General features: G+C 40.3%; 1 protein-coding gene across 1 annotated transcript; it reads right to left on the bottom strand.

Annotated features, from left to right (window-relative positions):
- Positions 1 to 1,280: 1,280 nt before the first annotated feature.
- On the bottom strand, positions 1,281 to 17,352 carry LOC120536177 (perforin-1-like). The gene is made up of 3 exons (XM_039764505.1): positions 17,330 to 17,352; positions 11,027 to 11,585; positions 1,281 to 2,607 (listed from the first exon to the last, which is right to left on the bottom strand). Exons 2-3 carry the CDS (start codon positions 11,545 to 11,547, stop codon positions 1,371 to 1,373), a joined length of 1,758 nt encoding a protein of 585 aa, XP_039620439.1. The 5' UTR covers positions 11,548 to 11,585; positions 17,330 to 17,352; the 3' UTR covers positions 1,281 to 1,370.
- Positions 17,353 to 21,294: the final 3,942 nt, after the last annotated feature.

The following is a 21,294-nucleotide window of genomic DNA, read 5'->3' as shown; positions in this document are numbered from 1 at the left end:
AATTTTCCAGTTAACCTCACCTTGTCCGTCTTTGGATATGTGACCAAAAAAAAGCCTATGCAGACATGAGAAGAACATGTAAAGTCCACTTGGACAATGGCAACAACAATAATAATATTCAGTTCTATAGCACCAACAAAGTTTTGTTACCTTGCATGTTCAAAGCAAGCTCCTGACGATGTTCTTTTCATTGTCGAACCTTCTTTATCCACTATGGGGTGGTGTGTCCAGACACTGGCCCAACAACACTGGAAGAATCCCAAATTAAGAGTCGATTCCTATTTTACACCCTGTTTTTAGCTTTTCTTTTGAGTTAAATCTTGGAGTTTAAAACCTGGAGCCAACTTGTTTTTCAGCAGTTGAGTGTTTCAAACCAAAATTAGATTTTTTTTTTTCCTGGCAGAGTGGTTCTATACACAGGCTTCCAATACACCTTAACTGTTCTGGAAATAAACAGTACTATAGAACATTTCAGGATGAGGTGAGTTTGAGGTTTGATATGCAGATCAACATAATTTGCATAACTAATGCTATTGCTGTTGGATGGATATTGATTTTGAGACTTAACCTGTTTTTTTAATAAAATGTTTTCCAGTGGAATCCAACGTTGGAAATTCTCAGGCGTGTTTTTTTCTGGAAGCCACATCATTAATTAAAACTTTAATATGTGCTTGTGAAGAATGAAGAAAAACCAATGGAAAGTAAAAGATGGTAAGAAAAGACCAAATTATCTATATGTTAGATTTAATGTCTGACTGCCTCTGATCCAAGGTAAAATAAGAACAACTGAGGGGTCTTAGCCATGTGGTTATCACTATATTACAGAATTAGGCAGTGCTAATACCGACTGAAAATTAATCATTTTCATGAGTCATATGTTAAGTTTCAGCGTCAAAATCAATCGGTGATTAAGTCAGTCGTGTTGTAATTCATCTCTTCTGACTCAACTCACAGTTGAGTTTATGGATAAGAGATTGTTACCTTTTATTATATCTTTTTATTTTCTGTAATGTAATTAAAGAAAAAAACAACACTGGCCCAGAAGCCTTTTCCCTCTGGGAGCTTTGTGTAAATAACAGATTTTCTGTGTTATCAGGCTATGATTGACTATCTTTTTGTTTGTTGCAGCATATGCGATCACAAGGTCAATACAACCTCGTATTTCAACAGATGGCAGACGTTGAAGCTTTCCAAACAATTTATTGCTTTAAGATTAAGAAATGGATCATTTTAAGCAATGGCAAATTTTAATGTAAAATCATTTTTATTGGTCTAAATGTTGAACGATTCTTTGCCTTGAAATATCTGAGGTAACTTTAGCATGTGCATTACACTGGAAATAGTAAAAGAAACAGAAATGTTATCTCAAATTACCAAACTGATCTCGCGCTCTTTGTTCCACTAATGGTGTTACTGTGGTTTCTCTGAGAATCCTGCAGATGGAACTGATTCCACTTTGAAAAGGAGCTTTGTGTGACGGGAATGGCATTCCTGGAGACAAAGCTGTCCATCAGACTGGTGCTTATGGGTGAAGGCTGGTAGTTTCTGCAAGTGTCGCCACCCAGGCTGGGTGCACATTTTATGGTGTAAGAGAAATGCACAGTGCCATGATTTAAGGTGCACATCTCTGTATGGTTTCCACGTTTAATGCTTAGGGTGCAGCCTCCGAGATAATCATGCCACCACTTGTACCACGCGTTGTCCTCATCCCACACTTCTACCTTGATATGAGCGATCATTGACAGCTCAACTGCCCCAAAATCCAAGTCCATATTCCATACAGGATTATTGTTTTCATAAATTATGTTGGTTTGCAACTTCTTGTTTCCAAAGAAAACCTTGACGTACCCTTCAGTTTGGCTCCAAATGTCTCCATACAGACCCTCGGCTTTGTTGACTCTGACACTCAGTTCTGCTATCCCAAGCTTTCTGGGGCAGCACATATTATCAAAGTTGGGGTTTTCATTACAAACACACAAACAGGAATTATGTTTGCTGGTGAATGAGCCGTCCTTGCACTTGCTCGAACAATGTGTTTGGAAGCCATTTCCTTGAATGTACTTGCTCACGGCCAGTCTCATATTCCTTTTCTTTTTGGCATCGTTTTGGATCAGCATATGAAGTGGTTCTAAGGAATACTGAATCACACCAGGAATAGATTTAGTGGATTCTAACCAGTTGTTATAGGCATTTGGGTCTAATTTACTGGAGAAAAGGAGATTGTCCATATTACTATTGCCACCTTGGATAAAGGTTTTGCGATCTGAAAATTTGGTTGAGAAACTGTCCCCAATTTTCAAGTTTTTCTTCTTCTCCTCACAGTACTTATAGGCAGTATTTGCTGTTACTGTCCCTTTAATGGTGGCAGAGGCCTCTACGTCCAGACAGTTCTTCACATCTTCTACCTTTACCCCATTTAAAGCAGCCTCGCAAGTTTTGATGGCTGTAATTGTTTTTACTTTGCCACCTAAGCTGACATGCGTAATAAAATGAGTTCCATAAGTATCGATAATCTTCTGATATGCCATCTTCTTGTATCTCTTGGGAAGTTTCTGAATAGAATCTGAAAAATGTTTCAGAAGTGGAGGATTCTCAATCACCCTGTAACTAAAGAGAAGAGAGAGAGAGAGTCCAGAAAGTTATTTATTGGAGATGTGCACTAACTGTGTTATCCCTCAAAAGCTTCATTAATATTTATCTTGCTCATAACTTTAGTGGTTAGTCATGTCAAATGAAAAAAAGCCAATTACAAGGCTTGTCCATTAATAAGTACAAATGATCTTCTTGGATTTTTTGTATTAAAAATTGAATCCGATTTCTACAGTATGGAGATATGAAAGAAGTTAATGACATTACAGTGCTACCGATTCTGCCACGTTTCATTCAGTCCATCAGTTATCTTTGAAGTAGCAGAAATAAAATCCATATCTTTTAAAGTTAAATAAAAATACTGGTGAAATGAGGCCAAGAGGATATTTTCTGTGGTCTTTTAATTTAAATTTTTTGTTGTTGTTATACAAGTACTATAAACAAGAAGTGGGGATCTGGCCTACATTCCACTTCAACTGGAAAGTCGGAAATTGAGTTCCCAGTAGGAAGTTTCCCACAAGTTAGCTTTCTTACTTAGAAAGTGGGAAGATTCAAACTTGCGCTGACTCACACATCAACAGAAGTGAAAGCTTTAGTATCCTACTGTTTATTAGCACTTCTGTCTATTTGTGTCTCATTAAATCGGTCATACTAGCAGTACTGTATTTGTATTGGTTAATTGTTTTGCTAGAACACGGTCAACTTGGCTGTGACGTCATTCCCAGGTCCGAGGGAAAAGGAATACAGCACTACCTTAAGGTCTTGTGCCGCCATTTCATATGGTGGGGTCATGTAAGGGCTTTTTATTTATTTTTTTTTTTTTTGAGGTGATCTGTTTGCTGCCACTAACTTCTGCTTCTATTTAAATAACCAAACTAAAATAGATTTTTCCTATACATGTCTAAGAGGAACCAGAGCTGGTCCTGACCACAGTGCTTGTAAGGAAGGATTGTAAAGTAGATACCAGGCAAATTTCAGTAGTTTTTGTATCAGGAAATGACTGGGAAAAAAATTTCAAAAATACAAAGGGAGAACATGCACACTCCACAAATATAGCCACTTTCCATTTCTGTTTTAATTTTGCACCAATTTGTAATTGCACTGTGTCCATTTCAGGGTCATGGGTGACCAGACACTATACAGGGTGGAAGACGTTAAGCAAACTACAGATGGCCTACAGATGTACGCCAACTCAATCTCAACCATGCGTCTTTTGGATGGAGCTGGGAAAACTGGAGTGCACAGGAAAAAAAAAAAAACAACACAAAGACGAGAGAATCTCCTAACGACACAGACATAGTGACCAAGTCACAGTGAGGTTAGCAGCGTTAAGCAGTACACACCTGAGCTGCAGGTCACTTTAGAGGAGGTGGTTCATTTTACAATGTTAATTTTATGCAGTAGAACAATTTGGACAAGACAGGGCAATTCAACCCAACAATCCTATTGACCTAGATTCTTCAAAATAACATCATGTCGAAACTTGATGACCCCTAAAGCCCTGCTGTTGACCACAATACATTTTGCTTTATTCCATGTGTCAGTGGTTCTCCCTGTGAAGAAAAACCCAATATGTATTGGTAAATTTGCGCTTAGGACAGTGGATCCCACATGTTACTTTAAAATAAGTTCTGCAACAAGAACATGGAGACACAATTGGAAGCTTTCTAATTCCCTTCGTAATTTTAAACACCTCAATCCTGTCACCTCTTTATCTCCATTTGCTTCATGATGGGATGAACAGACATTAAGCATAGTAGTGCTGGTTTGCAGGCCTCTTGTGCCATGTCTCTGGCAACGTGTGAACATTTTTATTCCAGCGGTATACTCTGAAATGCTGCAGTACCTTAGTGTTTTGAATTACTAGCATGAGACTGAAGGTCAACCAGTTGCGCTTACAGTGCAAACAACCTTAGCCTTGATGGAGCAATTGAGGTTTCTCAAATGGTACAGTTTAGACCCAGGGGTGTCTCCAACACATCGCTCGCGAGCTACCGCTAGCTAGCCAAAAGGTTAATAAATCCTACATAAATTTCAAAACTTGATTAGTCCAATTGGAGGTGGGCGATCTTTCCAAAAAATCAAAGCTGGCGAGTGAGTGAGGAAGGCCCCGCCCCTCGGCCCTCTGCATGGATCTCGAACTCGTGCAAGTAAATCGGTATGGCAAGAGAACTCTGATACATAGCGAAATGAGAGAAGTCGCAAAATCAACTGGAATATTCAAGCAAATTATAGAAAAAAAAAAACACCCTGATCTAAATCCGTGAAGTAGTTCTCTACTAAAACGTAGACAGACAGACAGACAGACAGACAGACTTTGGTTTTTGTATATTATATATTAGTAAACTCTCAACAGCATTCTCAGCATTTCTGGAGCTTAGTAGAGCCAGATAATAAGACTCTTCACTAAGCAGTTGTGAAAATGTCTGCTTTGTTTGGGTCTCCATACCTCTGTGAGTTTGACATGAAATGTCATGAAATCAAAGTTCAGAACAAGACTGACAGACGAACATTTAAATGACTCCAGAAGAGTGAACCTGAGGGGCTCGACTCCACCACACACCACCTCAGTGCCAGTCATCTGACTAACTAAACAACACATCACAAATGCAACTGGACCTGTGAATAAAGTGACACAGTGACATGTGACAAAATGACAAATGAAGAAGTCATATCTGTGCATTTGGAATGGCAGTGTTTTGTTTTGACAGCATTCATGTTTTAACTCAATAGTGTGAGATACGCTAGAACATGCATACAGACGTACAAAATGCACTTACAGGTGAACTCAATATTTTTTGTGACGTTTTAATGCAAAATGTGAGTTGTGGACACCAATATTTTGTAAATGTTCGAGCAAAGCAAGCTTACTCGGTTTGTTTGGGTTGAAATAAGTGATGAGAATAAACGTTAGAAACATGAGGAGTTCTCGGCCATTTTCATTTTGTAAAAGTAGCTGTCTGTGGGGGGCAAGGTTGGAGATCCCTGGTTTAGACAAAACTCATTCTGAAGATGGTCACACTGAGCAGCTTTGTGGGTCTGCCTGGCTTTTAAATGAAGTGGTGCACTTAATCAATGACAGCATGAAGGAGCTAAAAAAAAAAAAAAAGTTTATGAACAGTATGTAATTCAGAAACGGGGGCAGAAAATTGACATCTAACTGGTTTCAAGCACCAGGACATAGTTCTGGATGTCCTGACATGATCATACTGAGGACAACTTGTATGTTGGGATTTTCACGTATAACATTGTCATGGATGTTGTAATTAAGAATAGACCTCCCAGCCAGTGGTAGTCATGTCCTTGGAAACTGGCCATTTCAGTTGTTCATTAATGACGGTCAACTAACAGATTAATAAAACAGTAGTGCTGAAAAAGGCGTATCAATTCAGAACTCATTATGGATAAGCTATTGAAGTCAATCATTTCATTAAGTTACAGAGGATGGAAGCTTTGGGAATAGAATTGTTTGGTTCGTGAGTCCTATTGATTCACTCGTTGGTATGAATTGTAGAGGGGGAAAAAAAATAAAAAGCCCAAGAATAAATGGATCTTTCTTGCCGAGTGTCCGCAGATGTTCGTAGGTAAGCTTTTGTCAGATACGTTGGGCCTCATTATACTATTAAATTAGTGTTTTGAAAATTATTTTGTATTTGTGAGTGTGCTTTCATGGATGCAAAGCAGTGTAAATTTACAGATAATACTGTCAGTGGTAGAGCAGCAAATACCGAAAAGGCAGCAATAGCAACAAACAAACTATGGACATTGTTTAGAAACTGGGTATTTATAATAGTGAAAATAGTAAACGTTTAATACTTAAGTGTTGGTGTGACTTCAGCAAGCCATTTTTTTCAAATCCTGAGTTGAATGTGAGTGTTTTGTTCAGAATGCAACTGCTTTTTTTTTTTTTTCCAAGCAGGAAATTCAGCTTGGCAACTATCCGAGATCTTTTCAGCATAGTGATGGTCCCTCGAGTGAATCTGAATTATTGTTCCATTGTTAGGGCTAAATAAATCTTCACCTGCGGGTTTTCATTTTATAAAGTGTGTCATCTTTTGTTAAATTGTTATTAACAAAGAGAAAAAGAATGAGTGCAGATTGGCCTTCGGCTGTCCAAGTCAATTTATGTGATTGTTGCAACTTTTTACATAATGCTTAGTTCATTTAGTGCATAGCATACATAGGAAGGTAAAACTTAAATAATCTTCACTTAATAATATTTGTGGAAGGATGTTATTTTAAAGATTGTAAATGCCTCATGGCCTTTTGTGTTCAACGGTTTATTAAGGAAAAGGTGGTTACTGGAACAAAACATTCAGGTCCTGAATAATGTCATGTTTAATCAAACAGTTCAAAAGAAGGGAAAGAAACAAAGCACATACAAAAAGATGCCAAAAACAGATTGGTAATTGACAGCAAAAAAATGAAAGGAAACAAAACTCAGAGGTATCCATCCATTATCCATCCCGCTACTGTATATCCTAATTACAGGGTCACGGGGGGTCTGCTGGAGCCAATCCCAGCCAACACAGGGCACAAGGCAGGAAACAAACCCCGGGCAGGGCGCCAGCCCACCACAGAACTCAGAGGTATGGCTCTCCGAATTCCCCTGAAGTTGGACCAAATGTAAATGCCAGCTTACAGTGCAGACCTCGGTTATATGTGGTGGAGAATGAAAAGGACGAGGCTTTTGGAGGACAGAAATCAAATTGGACAGTCCACCGCTGGTTTCTTTTTCTCCAGGCTACGGAAACGGTCAGAACAAACGTTAGTGGTGGTGTTGCACTATTTTCTTCCATGTTTTCATCCACCTTAAGCACATAAACACTCTTGAAGCTCATGTGCCTGACAAAAATATACAGTATTAGCCGTCTACCCATCTAAGGTGGGTTGAAACCCAAGTAATTAATGTAGACAGACCTCTGTGTTAAAGTTTATAGCGCACCATTTATTGGAGTGTGTTTGTAATGCATGTTGTATTAAAATGAACTGCATTTTTCATTTCAACAGGTGGCACATCACAAATGAATTAATAAAATCCATTACTACAATTGTTTGTGATACACCATTTGTTGGAATAAAAAATACAATATCTTGTTATATACTTTTCTCAATACTCAAATGTGGCACTTGGTGCCACGGGCCACCTGCCAAGTTGTTTTGCCTGCCTAAGGTAAAGTCATGCCTCGCAGTTAGGAGACCCTTAAGGGTTCGCTTTCCGAGTCCTCCCTGCGTGGAGTTTGCATGTTCCCCCCTTTGTCTGTGTGGGTTTCCTCCAGGCTTGGTGGGTGTGCCCTGCAGTGGGCTGGCACCCTGCCCGGGGTTTGTTTCCTGCCTTGCGCCCTGTGTTGGCTGGGATTGGCTCCAGCAGACACCCGTGACCCTGTAGTTAAGATATAGCGAGTTGGATAATGGATGGATGGATGCACCACAGTGAACTGAATTCCCTGGGAACATCATGGCGGTTTGGTCGGATAGTGCTGCAGTTGTGTCAGTTTCATTCTCCTTGTCAGCATCTGCAGACCAATTCTCATTGTCATCACTATCGCTTGATTCAATGAATGGTTCTGTTTCAGTTTGTTCTAAAACAGGCTTTAAAAGTATCTTGTCTACACAACACTGTGTTTTGGTTGAAGGCTGTGTCCCACTCATGAATATTAATGAGGTACCTTAGAGTAGCAAATCAGAGAGAGATTTTATTTATTTTTATTTATTTATTTATTTTGCAGCATGATGTTATTGTTTCCACCAGAGGGCAGCAGAATGCTGTCCCGGTATAATTCAGGCTTCATGCTCTACATTGGATCATAACAACTTTATCATGGCCGACACTGGGTGCTTAACCGGTTTTATATGGAATTCCGAACCCAAGAGAGGCTCTCAGTTAATGCTGACATGGAGGTTAAGGGAGCTGAGCCTCTTTCGACTTAACAGAGGAGGCTATGTGAGGACCTAATCCACGTCTTCAGAATTCTCAAGAGCATTGGCAAAGCTGTTAAAATTCTTTCAGTTAAACAGTCAATCACATGCAAGATGACATTATTTCAGATGGAACCACACAAAGGTTTGAGGTAGTCCAGAACAAACCATATAGCTGAAGCAGTGACCTTAGAAACCTTTATAAAACATCTGCATTATATATTAGGACAACTTCACTATACAGTGGAACCTCGGGTCACGACCGTAATTCGTTCCAAAATTCTGGTCGTAACCCAAAGTAATTTCCCCCATAGGACTGTATGGAAATACAATTAATCTGTTCCGGACCGTACAAGCTGTATGTAAATATTTTTTTTTTTAAAGATTTCTAAGCACAAAAATAGTTAATTATACCATAGAATGCACAGCTTAATAGTAAACTAAATGTAAAAACATTGAATAACACTGAGAGAACCTTGAACAGAGAAATCTAACCTTGCAGTCTCTTTAAAAACAAGCCCGGTGCGTTCTTTAACTGCCTTCTCGCGCTTGCGCTTTCTCTCTCTCTCTCTCTCTGTCTCGCTCTCTTGCTCGCTCGCTGCACAGCGAATACACAGGGAGAGAATGAGCACGTGCGGAAATCATCGGCGCGTACGAACCGGATGGGAAACTGGCTTGTTCGTCACCCAAGTGTGTGGTCGTGAACAGATGCAAAAGTTCGGCGAACTTTTTGACCGTAACCCGATTTGTACGTGGTCCGAGACGTTCGTGACCCGAGGTTCCACTGTATGTTGAGCTGGTGGGATTCTAGAGGGCCCTCATTTTCTTTAATATCTGACAGGCAGTCCACTGGTAACAGATACCAACTGTTCGTATGACATGTCAGGGAAAAAATGGGGATTAGGTGAGTATAACTCGGGGGTCACCAACTCTGGTCCTGTGGCTGCTGGTGTTAAGTTGGCTCATTTCCTAAATAGTGACCAGTTTTTGCCGCTAATTACCTTTTTTTTTCCTACCTTCATTTTAGTTGTAGTTTTTTTTTTTTTTGATTCAGTCCTCTGAATTTCTTTATGAGATGCAAAGTAAGTCAACAGACGACCGGCTAAATCAGAGCCTCAAACTCCAATCACTTTCTTTTTTTATAACTCGATTCTTGCTCTTAACTAAACCCGTTATGTAATTCCATGGCTTAATGCTGCTCTCATTCTGCCACAGCAAACATTTCCAAAACTGTTGATTTTCTTTTTTCTAAGAGCACCGACGAGATGTTTTGTGGGCATGAGTGCATCGAGATTACTGAAACCTTCACCTTTCTTTATTTTCCAATATTGTATGACGGACACAGGTTAACTGCTCATCTGTTGCCGTGTTTTGTATTGCGTGATTGTTCGGCTGCTAAGAAATAATTAAGGAGTCTCGGTTATAAACTGCTAATCAATTCAAAGGGTAAAGGGGTCTCTCTCTGATTTGCCTTTCCCAAGATTTCTTCTGTTCCACACACATGGATTTTTTCTTGTTTTCTTAGGGCGTCCAGGCTGGGGGTTGGCGAGGGAGGATTGGCTGAGTGGTCAAAAAGCAGGGCCTGCTAAAGCCCATTGAGGCATTTCTTGTGTGATTTTGGGCTATACAAGAAATGAATTGCTGTTAGGTGGATTGGTGACGCTAAATTGTTCCTACTGGGTTTGTTTATTGAAGCTAAGTTGGCCTCTTTGGGTTTGTGGGGAGTGTGAGAGAATTTGTGTTCCCCTGCAATGGACTGACACCCTGCCTTGAGCCTTATGCTTGCTGGGATTGGCTCCAGCCCCTCATGACCCCTCTCAGGTTTAAGCGGGCTTAAAAAAAATGCCCTGGTGTGAAGGAAATGTTGTAAAATAGCAAGAATAATTTGTTTTTTGATACAGAAAAGCTTTGTACAAAGTCGTTTAAAAAGTAAAAATGTAACCATCCATCCATTATCCAACCCACTATATCCTAACTACAGGGTCACGGGGGCCTGCTGGAGCCAATCCCAGCCAACACAGGGCACAAGGCAGGAAACAAACCCCGGGCAGGGCGCCAGCCCACTGCAGAAAATGTAACCATTGCAGGAAAAGAACTTCTTCCATTTCACTCTCAAAGTAGTCCACAGCTCTTAAACATTTATTCAGATGGTTTCCAGACTTATTATGTTTGAGGGGTCGAAAAGAATTTTGACGGTCTTTGGAAGATGGCCTGGAAAAGTTTGGAAAGCACTGGCCTAGACACCTGCATACTAAAAGCGATGGAAAATAAATTCCAATCTCCAGCTTTTAGCTAACTTTGACAAAATAATCTCCTGTTATTCAGAAATATTCTCCTCTAGACTGACTGGAGAGCCTCCACCTCAATATTTGATGCCAAGTCCATGCCCAATGAACTCAGTTATCCTGATGGCACATTGGACGCCCAGTTATTGGGCAAACTGGTGACTCAGTGTTAATTCTTAGGGCCAGGAGTTGAAATGTAAAGCAAGTTATGGTAGAAGTTACATAAACGTTACCTGTAATGCTGACATTGATAGGTTTGGCTGGTGAAGCTGGTTTTGTCATGCTTTGTCTTTTCCATGGAGAACTGTGATTCTTTGGAGTGGCTCCCAGCTAGCACTACTGATGCTTGGGTTTTCACTGAGAGACCAGCCTTCCAGTCATTTCTGATAATGCTGGACGTTTCGTTCACCAAGGATTCGCTGGAATCAAAGACGACACTTTTCATGGCGGCTGAACATTTGGCACTGGGCCGCCAGTCGACCATTGCCAGGGGCAACTTTTGAACCTTGTTTTCTAGGAAGGGGTTTTTGACGAGACTGCACTTCCCATCTCTATTCAGGTAGTCTTCCATGTTGATCATGTATGCTTGCTTGTTTTCCATTGTGACAATGTCGACCCCTTCTCCTCCCAGGTTGTAGCCAGGCACAAATTCGGCACTCTCGCATTCATCAGGAGTCCCCAGAAAGCTGTATTCCATAGCGTAATGGACAGCAAGGAACTGAATCGGCAAAATGAGGAGAGATGACCGAATCATCGTCAAGATTAGTCCAAAGGACTTTGTTACCAATAAACCTGAAAATGGACAAAAGGTAAAAAAAAACAAATCAGTAATAACATTTGTATTTTTATTGATCAAACTATTTTATCCAGAGTCATTTAGGACTGTTCACCTGCTCTCTAAATGACATTTTCTACTTCAGTGTTCAGGAGGGTTAAGCCTGTCCTGGCAGAATTAGGTGAAAGGCAGAAAGTAACCCCGAAACCTGAGCATCATATGACGAATACCCACATCTACTTATAAGTGGCTAATTTAAAGTTGCCAGTTCACCCAATGTACACTTGTTAGTGGTGGGTTTTCAGCTCTGCCCTAAGAAAACTCAACTGAACAAAAGGAGAAAGGACAAAATCCACACACTGTGTGCTCGGGTCCTGCAATCAAACTAGGGTTCGTGGAGCCGGGAGGCAGAAGCACTAACCAGTTTATCACTGTACCCCCTGTACGTAAAATAGTTGCTTCAGCTTTAAACAATAAGCTTGTTAAGTGAGGCAGTGGATGGGGATGAAGTGGTACCTGAGAAGCTGAAAGTCTGATTGCTGTATTGTTAGAGGTTTCTGGTAATGGTGAACATCTACAGTGGTGTGAAAAACTATTTGCCCCCTTCCTGATTTCTTATTCTTTTGCATGTTTGTCACACAAAATGTTTCTGATCATCAAACACATGTAACCATTAGTCAAATATAACACAAGTAAACACAAAATGCAGTTTTTAAATGATGGTTTTTATTATTTAGGGAGAAATGTTAGATGTGCAATGTTCCAAGGCTTCATACTCTTTCTCCATGTGCAGCCCGCCCTTATGTAGGTAAATCATGGCATTCCAATAAAGGAAAGAGAGGATCCAATGTTATGCTGACACAGAAATAGTACAAGGCCCATTTCCCAGTTGTCCCTTTCTTGTCTTCTAATGCTTGCCTAGCAGTTCTAAATGATGAGCCCCAGTGCTAAATCTGGCCTTGTGTTAGCTGTACGTGTGAGTGGATTTATAAAATATTTTTTTGTACAGAGCACAGTGACATATGAAACTTGTGTACTTATTACAGTGGGCCAACAAAAATGATCAAAAAACGTGTGAACAGAAAAATGGCATCCTGTATTGAAAACATTAGGTTATGGCGGCAAAAACCAAACATTTGTAATGCTGCTCTTCCACTTTCGTTATTTTAATGAATATGGCAAGATTTACAAATGGACGTATTAATATGCATGCCTTGTGCTAGCAAAAATGTAATTCGAAACCTATTTTTAAGCTTCCACTTATTCTTGATGTTCCCATCTTTTTTGATTATATTTTACCTTTCGTGGAGAAAAATTTAACAGAGTGAGCTCAAGGAGGATGGAAAGTTTTCAGTATATTTTATCAACCCTTACAACATCTGCCAGCAAATTTAACCCAGTTGAGTGTTTGAAATCACTAAATGTCCCCTAAATGTCATCTCTTCATTTTGCTTTGAATTAATGATGAGGATGAGGTTAGGAGCGCACACTGATACAGTGCATCGCCGCACCCACCACACGACAGACCAACTCAGGATCCAGATTCGAACCTGAGTGCAGCCATGCGACGGGTGACACTTCAGCACCACACCAGTTCAGATGGAATGGGTGAGGTTTTTTTATGGTGGCTGGAGTACCAATTCTGCCACCAACCCCCAAGTTTTTCCCTGCAGGTTGGAGGGCCGACATGCAGGGCTGGATGCAGATTAACGTCATACCCAGGACGGAGCCATTGCAGGTTGCTCAATAGCCCAAACAGAGCAGAGTCCCTTTTGGCATTTACAGGATTCGAACTGGCAACCTTCCAATTGCCACTGCAACTAATGAACGGTAGAAAAAAAACATCCCCTAATTTATACAGCTTCAGTTGTTTGGGTCAGTTTTGACCCACCATTGACTGTAATGGCTTTTTCTGCTGCGTTTAGGATAGCAAGTCGATGAATAACTCAAAAGCACCTCCTAAATGTAATTTTTCATCTCAAAAATGTCCAGGCTTTCAGTAAGGAGACTTAACTTTCCAAAAAGCAAAAATGTTTCCAAATCTTACATTTTTTGTATGGGACCCACATTTTGAAAAGTGCCGTGTCCGGTTAGTTTTGACCCACCATTAACTTTACTGAATTTTACTCTCCATTTATGGGAAGTTGTTTGCTCACAACCCATAAAAGGCATCCTGAAAGTAATTATTTTAGCTTAAAAATGTGAAGGCTTTTATAGTAAAGTGTCCCAACTTTACCTAAAGCAAAACATTTTTCAAGTGTCTCATTTTCGTATGGGTGCTACACATTTTAAAAAGTGCCTTGCTGTTTGGGTCTGTTTTGACCCACGGTTGACTTTTACTGAATTTTCTGTTGCATGTAAGGTGCTTTGTTTGTTCATAGGGTTGCCAGACGTCCCTTATATATGGGACATGTCTCATATTTGATAATTTTGTCCCATATCCGTACTGACCTTTCAGAGGTACCCAAATGTCCCGTATTTAGTTCATTTTCAAATTTCGTAATAAAAATATATTTTTACTACCTTCTTACGGTATTTAGTTGTAAGTTTATAAGTAATTCTACTTTCTTTTCTCAGATTCTCTTAACGAAAATAACCCAAATGTAACGAGGAAACTCGTGTTTGCTGCCCGTTTGTAGCTTGTTCAGTTGCTCTGGTTGGTTGAGGACGGTGACGCTCTTACCGTTGTGCTCTCCAGCCGCGCGGCTGTGCAGTTCTCTCACAGCATTGCCACATACAGTGACTGTCAACAAAGGGTGGTGTTACTACTTGACATGGCCCACTTTTTTTTCTAACTGCCTGTATTAAATAATAATATTTCTCTGTTGTCTGTATTAAATACATATTTTCAAATTATTTCAGTTTTACAGAATATTTTTTAGCTTGTATTAAATAATTTTCAAATGATTTTAATTTTGCTCTCCTCATAACCCATTAAAATCCTTGCTTTATGTTTTTAACTTATGTCTCTACTTTTATATAATATATAAAATGTGTGTGTGGGGAGCATGTATGAATATATATAATATATATAAACTGCTCAAAAAAATTAAAGGAACACTTTGAAAACACATCAGATCTCAATGGGAAAAAGAAATCCTCCTGGATATCTATACTGGGTAATGTGTTAGGAACGAAAGGATGCCACATCGTTTGATGGAAATGAAAATGATCAACCTACAGAGCCCTGAATTTACAGACACCCCAAAAATCAGAGTGAAAAAATGATGTGGCAGGCTAGTCCATTTTGCCCAAATTGAATTGGAGCAACTCCAAATTGTCCGCAGCACTTTGTATGGCCCCTGTGTTCTTGTATACATGCCTGACAACATCGGTGCATGCTTCTAATGAGATGACAGACGGTGTTGTGGGGGATCTCCTCCCAGATCTGGACCAGGGCATCACTGAGCTCCTGGACAGTCTGAGGTGCAACCTGGTGGCATTGGATGGACCAAAACATAATGTCCCAGAGGTGTTCTATTGGATTTAGGTCAGGAAAGTGTGGTGGCCAGTCAATGGTATCAATTCCTTCATCCTCCAGGAACTGCCTGCATCCTCTCACCACATGAGGCCAGGAGTTGTCGTGCACCAGGAGCCACTGTACCAGCATAGGGTCTGACAATGGGTCCAAGGATTTCATCCTGATACCTAATGGCAGCCAAGGTGCCTTTGTCAAGCCTGTAGCGGTCTGTGTGACCCTCCATGGATATGCCTCCCCAGACAATCATTAACCCACCACCAAACTGCTCATGCTGAATGATGTTACAGGCAGCATAATGTTCTCCATGGCTTCTCCCGACCCTTTCACTTCTGTCACGTGCTCAGGGTGAACCTGCTCTCATCTGTAAAAGCACAGGGCACCAGTGGTGCATCTGCCAATTCTGGTATTCTATGGCGAATGCCAATCAAGCTGCATGCTGCTGGGCAGTGAGCTCAGGGCCCATTAGAGGACATGGGGCCCTTGGGTCACCCTCATGAAGTCTTTCTGGTTGTTTGGTCAGAGACATTCACACCAGTGGCCTGCTGGAGGTCATTTTGTAGGGCTCTGGCAGTGCTCATCCTGTTCCTCCTTGCCCAAAGGAGCAGATACTGGTCCTGCTGATGGGTTATGGACCTTCTATGGCCCTCTTCAGCTCTCCTAGAGTAACTGCTTGTCTCCTAGAATCTCCTCCATGCCCTTGAGACTGTGCAGGGAGACACAGCAAACCTTCTGGCAATGACACGTATTGATGTGCCATCCTGGAGAAGTTGGACTACCTGTGCAACCTCTGTAGGGTCCAGGTATCGCCTCATGCTACCAGTAGTGACACTGACTGTAGCCAAATGCAAAACTAGTGAAAAAACAGTCAGAAAAGATGAGGAGGGAAAAATGTCAGTGGCCTCCACCTGTTAAACCATTCCTGTTTTGGGGGTCATCTCATTGTTGCCCCTCTAGTGCATCTGTTGTTAATTTCATTAACACCACAGCAGCTGAAACTGATTAACAACCCCCTCTGCTACTTAACTGACCAGATTAATATCCCATAAGTTTCATTGACTTTATGCTATACTCTGATTAAAAAGTGTTCCTTTAATTCTTTTGAGCAGTATATTAATACAGAGGGATCACACCAGATACTGAAAGCAAAGGTTCACATACTTTTGCCACTCACAAATATGTAATATTCGATCATTTTCCTCAATAAATAAATGACCAAGTATAATATTTTAATTTTAATTTTTTATTTTAATTTTGTCTCATTTGTTTAACTGGTTTCTCTTTATCTACTTTTAGGACTTGAGTGAAAATCTGATGATGTTTTAGGTCATATTTATGCAGAAATATAGAAAATTCTAGAGAGTTCACAAACTTTCAAGCACAGCTGTAGCTTTGTAGCTACACAGAGTTAATTGATCTTTGACTAATAAAAATGTATTAAAATGAACAGTATTTTTTATCAACAATTGAATTACAATAGCGGTTGTGGTGGGGACATTTAAGAATCAGTGGTAGCAGTATATATCTTTCTGAATTTTAAAATGAAGTTAAAGTTCCAACTGAGTGATCAAAGGGAAAGCTAGAGTAAGCCATTTAATAAAGCAAAGTGTTCAGTTAACAAGAAAATAGATGCCGTTTTAGGAAAATAGTTGACTCGGCTGTCTGCAGCTTCATGTGCCTCTTCACTCTTGACCTAGTTAAGCCCTGCAGAAGACCAAAGTCTATCTCGTGACCTCAGGGTACAAGCAGGACAGGGCCCATGTGTGAATACTCTCACAATCTCTCATACAAGGCAATTAACCTAACATACATTTTGTGGGGGGGATTCTTGGGTTCAAAAACCCCCAAGATGACACCAAGCTGGTATGTGTTTCAAACCTAGGAATGCTGAATTTGTGAGGCAGCTGCACTGACCGCTGTGCAGTCCCAAGTATGCCCCCGACAAAAGTGTGCACATTATAGTCAATGCCAAGTTGGCCTTTGTGCAGTATGTGTGTGGGTGTTTGTGAGTTTAAGCAGGTCCCACTGAAGTTTATTTCTTGCCTTGTGCCCAGCATTGCCAGGCTAGGCTTTTGTACTTTGCCACCCTGAATTGCAATAAGCAGGTGTGAGAATGAGAGGAGACATTTCAACTTAGAGCCCGAGGAGAACATGCAAGGACAACACAGAACTCGGGCTTCTGGGATTAAGTGTGGTGGCACAGTGGAAAGCACTGCTGCCTGTTTATAAAGACTTCTAGATTTTATATTCATAACATATTGCAAAAAAAAAGTCTTTCCTTACCGTAGTCAGTGATGTCTTTTAGATGTTTTCTAGATGAATGATGAAGTGAATCTTCCTCAGTAGCCCAGATGTGTTTTTTTTATAACGCAGCTGAGCTTCACCTTATTTTCCCCAACAACTTTATAGCATCCAATCAGAAGTCATTGTTGCTTTATATCTCCTAAAAAGGACCATTGTTTGACCATTGTTGTTTAAAACAAACACAAATTCACATCAACAGGTGCTATAAGAAGTGCTAACCACTTTAACACCTACAACCTTGCTATGTAGTCCAAAGTTTGCATGCTTTTTGTTTACTGTTGTCAACTTAATCAACTTTTATTTTTTTTATGCTTTTATTATTATGTGAAATTGAAATTTTGAAGCAAAACGTGGACATACAGAAGTAAAAAAACTAATTGGGTGTAAACAAGGAGGACAACAGCGACAATGACATTACAGCTTTCTACCATCGCTTGTTTAAGTCAATGCTAGGTATCACATTTGTGGAGTGAGGATTTAATGCACAATGCAAACCTTTTCCTTGCTGCTAGAACTTGAGAGTCTTTAGTTTCTGCTTATGCTTGTCAAAAAAAAAATAATAACGTATGAAACATGTCTGTTCAGGTCTGAGGTGTTCCTTGGCAGAAGTTCTAATATGGTTTGAGTAGGACCAACCCCAAATGGGACACGACAGTGTAGCTACCTTGAGTGATGGACACTCAGATTATGGTCAGGCTGATGGTGGACAGCAGTGTTTAATCTCCTCACTGCCTACAAGAGATGTCACATTACATTTTATTCATTAAAAACATTAGAAACATTTCTGAGGGCAAAATATAATAATGGAGTAGCTACTTTATCTGTAACTAATTCCATTACTTGACAGGTGCTATTCAACATTAAGGTATGTTTTAAATCTTATTTTTGTTCATCACTTCTGACGTCATCCTTTATGTATTTTTACTTAGTTATTGTCAATAGAGGAGTAGGCAAACTGCTTCTTGAAAATGCGCTCCCTCCTAAAGCATCATGGTACTCCATTTTCTACTCTTTAGGATTTAGAGAGCTTCATGAGGCTAATGTCCTGCGTGTGCGTAAGGGGAGCACCTTCAGGGCTCAAGTACGGCAAGAAACAGCAATTTGAACCATAAGGAGGCACTCTCGCTAGCTGTCCCTTATTCCCCCACTTGCAATTCCTAGATGAAATGGGAGAAGGGGGCATGTGGTCCCATCTTCAAAGCCATGAGAAGACCCTGCAACTTCTGATTAGGACAATAAAGAAGGAGGCAGCCCAAAAATGGTTGTCTTATTTGGACCCTGTGTTCCCAAGAAGACAGAGCTGCCAAGTTGCCTTGACACTACCACTAAGAGTGTTTTAGCTTAAATTATTTTGGAAGGTTGCATTGGCCCATTTTATGTTTTTGATTTTTTTTTTCTTTGTGAAATTAAATGAACCCAACTAGTACTTTGGGCGATTACACTAATCATAAATTACCTTAGAAGTATAAAGTATATTTCTCTTCCTGTTTACTCTTGAGCCTAAGGTTCCTGACCATTTCTGTTGTGTTCTTCTTCTTGTTCTTTTCGTTCTTCTTGATCTTCTCCTTCTTCTTCTTGTCCCTGTTCCTGTTCTTGTTTGTTTTTTTGTGTTCTTGTTCTTGTTCCTCTTGTTGTTCTCATTTTTCGTGTTCTTTTTCTTCTTGTTCGTTTTCATTTTTTTCGTGTTCTTGTTGTTGTTCGTTATTTTCGTGTTGTTGTGTTCTTTTTCTTCATGTTCTTTATCTTTTTCTTTGTGTCGTTTGTGTTCATGTTCTGGTTTGTTTTTTTCGTGTTCTTGTTCCTTTTCCTTTCTTCTTGTTCATTTTTTCCTGCTGTTTTTTGTGTTCTTGTTTTCTCTTTGTTGTTAGTGTTCTTGTTCTTCTTGTTGTTGTTCTTGTTCTTCATGTTCTTTGTTTTTTTGTTCTTTTTCTTCTTGTTCTTCGTGTTCATGTTCTTTTTGGTGTACGTGTTCGTGGTGTTAATTTTTTTTGTGTTATTGTTTTTCTTGTTCTTGTTTGTTCTTCCTGTTCATGTTCTTCGTGTTCATTTTTTCCATGTTCTTCTTGTTATTCTTGCCCTTGTTATTGGTGTTCTTGTTCTTCCTCTTGTTCATTTTCTGTGTTTTTGTTCTTGTTTTTCTTGTTCTCGTTGTTCTTTTTGTTTGTTTTCTTGTTCTAGAAGGTGGAGAAGGTGTAGGTGTTAAGACCCAAGTGGTTTTGATAAGGGCTAAAATGTTATGGCCAGATGTCTGGATCAGAGAATTTCTGAAACACGAAGCCTTATGGCTTGCACATGGTCAGCCATGATGAGAAATACTGACAATGGACAAACTGCCATAGAGTGTGTGGCGGCCAAAACTCATTGAGGCAAGATGTCAGCGAAGGATGTACTGCCTGAATGAAGCAACAGAAAGGCTAGCGTGACACAAGTCACTGATAGTTTTAATGATGGTTACAGGAGTAACGTGTCATGGCACACAGGGTATCGCACACTGTTGTGTATGGGACTGCATAGCTGTTGGTCAGTCAGAGCGCCCATGATAACAAGCATCGGGACTGAACCTTGGAGGATGGCTGGGTATATGTGCATCATTTAATTTGGGAAAAGATGACACTGCTGGAAGAAGACAAGCCAGTGAAGGGAGTGTGATGCTTTGATCAATGTTTTGATGAGCAACCCTGTGTCCGGGCATTCATTTGGATGTTAAATTCACGCATACTGCCTACCTAAACCTCATTGCAGACCAGCTACACCTGTTCATGGAAAAGGGTGTTTCCCGATGGATGTGGCAACTTTCAGCAGGATAATGTGCTTTGCCACACTGCACAGATTGTTCAGGATTGGTTTGAGGAACGTGATGAAAAGTTCAAGCTGTTGCCTTTGACCTCCAAGTTCCCCAGGTCTCAATCCAATTGAGTATCCATGGGATGTGTCAGACCAAATCTGAGCTGTGGTGGATCCACCTTGCAACTTATTGGAGATAGGGGATGTTCTGCTACCGTTCTGGTGCCATATACCACAGGACATCTTTATACGGACATAATGTTTTGACTAATCAGCATACGTTGAGAGTAATTTACTGGCATGGTACTCTGAGTCAGTGTTGAGCAAAACAAAAGAAGTAGAGTGCTGGACTTTGTCACTCAGCTCGAGAGTCTTACTCTGAATTAATTGTCTTATGAAATTTCTAAATGTCTTTGTAATTGCAAGCAGCAGCCTTTCCATTTTTTTTTAACCTGTTAAGAGTTAGAACATATAAGTGACCTTCCATGTTAAATCAGCATGGCTACCAAGCACACTGAGGTAGCTGGTGTTTTCAGCCCAACTACTCACTCACTACAGAGGCTCTGTGGCCGTTCCAGTGCTCCTTCCTGATTTTTTTCGTATGTGTATATTGAGACAGGGCATGCTGGGGTGAAAATAGATGAAGCCAGAAACACTGAGACCAGAGACTGGAAACCATCCACAGTGGATATGAGAAGCAATTGACCCTCTTCAAGGCCCACTAGCAACGGGCACATTTATAAGAGTAATCTTACTATATCTTGGGTCGGGTTTTTAACACCATCTGAAGCAACACCAGTTGGTTAATCAGTCTTAATGTGTCATTCATAGAGAAAGCTATCATTAGATACTTTATAAAACCCACAAGATAAAAGTCAAGGTCATCCCGTTTAATATTAACTGTCCGGCAAAAATGAATGCTCTTTGGCATACTTGCCCTCAAAATATCAAGGCTGAAAGTCAATTGAATCAATCCGCCAGAAAGCCAAGTGTTTGGGTCAGTTTTCTCAGGAGTGCTGTGTGGCGCAGGTAGTTCTTGCCATCATGGCGAAGCCCAAGCTTTTTAATACCGAGTGAACCAGAAGGGGGTGGCACGGTGGCGCTGCTATCTCGCAGTAAGGAGACCTGGGTTCACTTCCGGGCTCATGGAGTTTGCATGT

The sequence above is a fragment of the Polypterus senegalus genome, chromosome 10, assembly GCF_016835505.1.
Source record: "Polypterus senegalus isolate Bchr_013 chromosome 10, ASM1683550v1, whole genome shotgun sequence".
NCBI classification, from domain to species: Eukaryota; Metazoa; Chordata; class Cladistia; order Polypteriformes; family Polypteridae; genus Polypterus; species Polypterus senegalus.
This window is presented reverse-complemented; position numbering and strand designations above follow the sequence as displayed.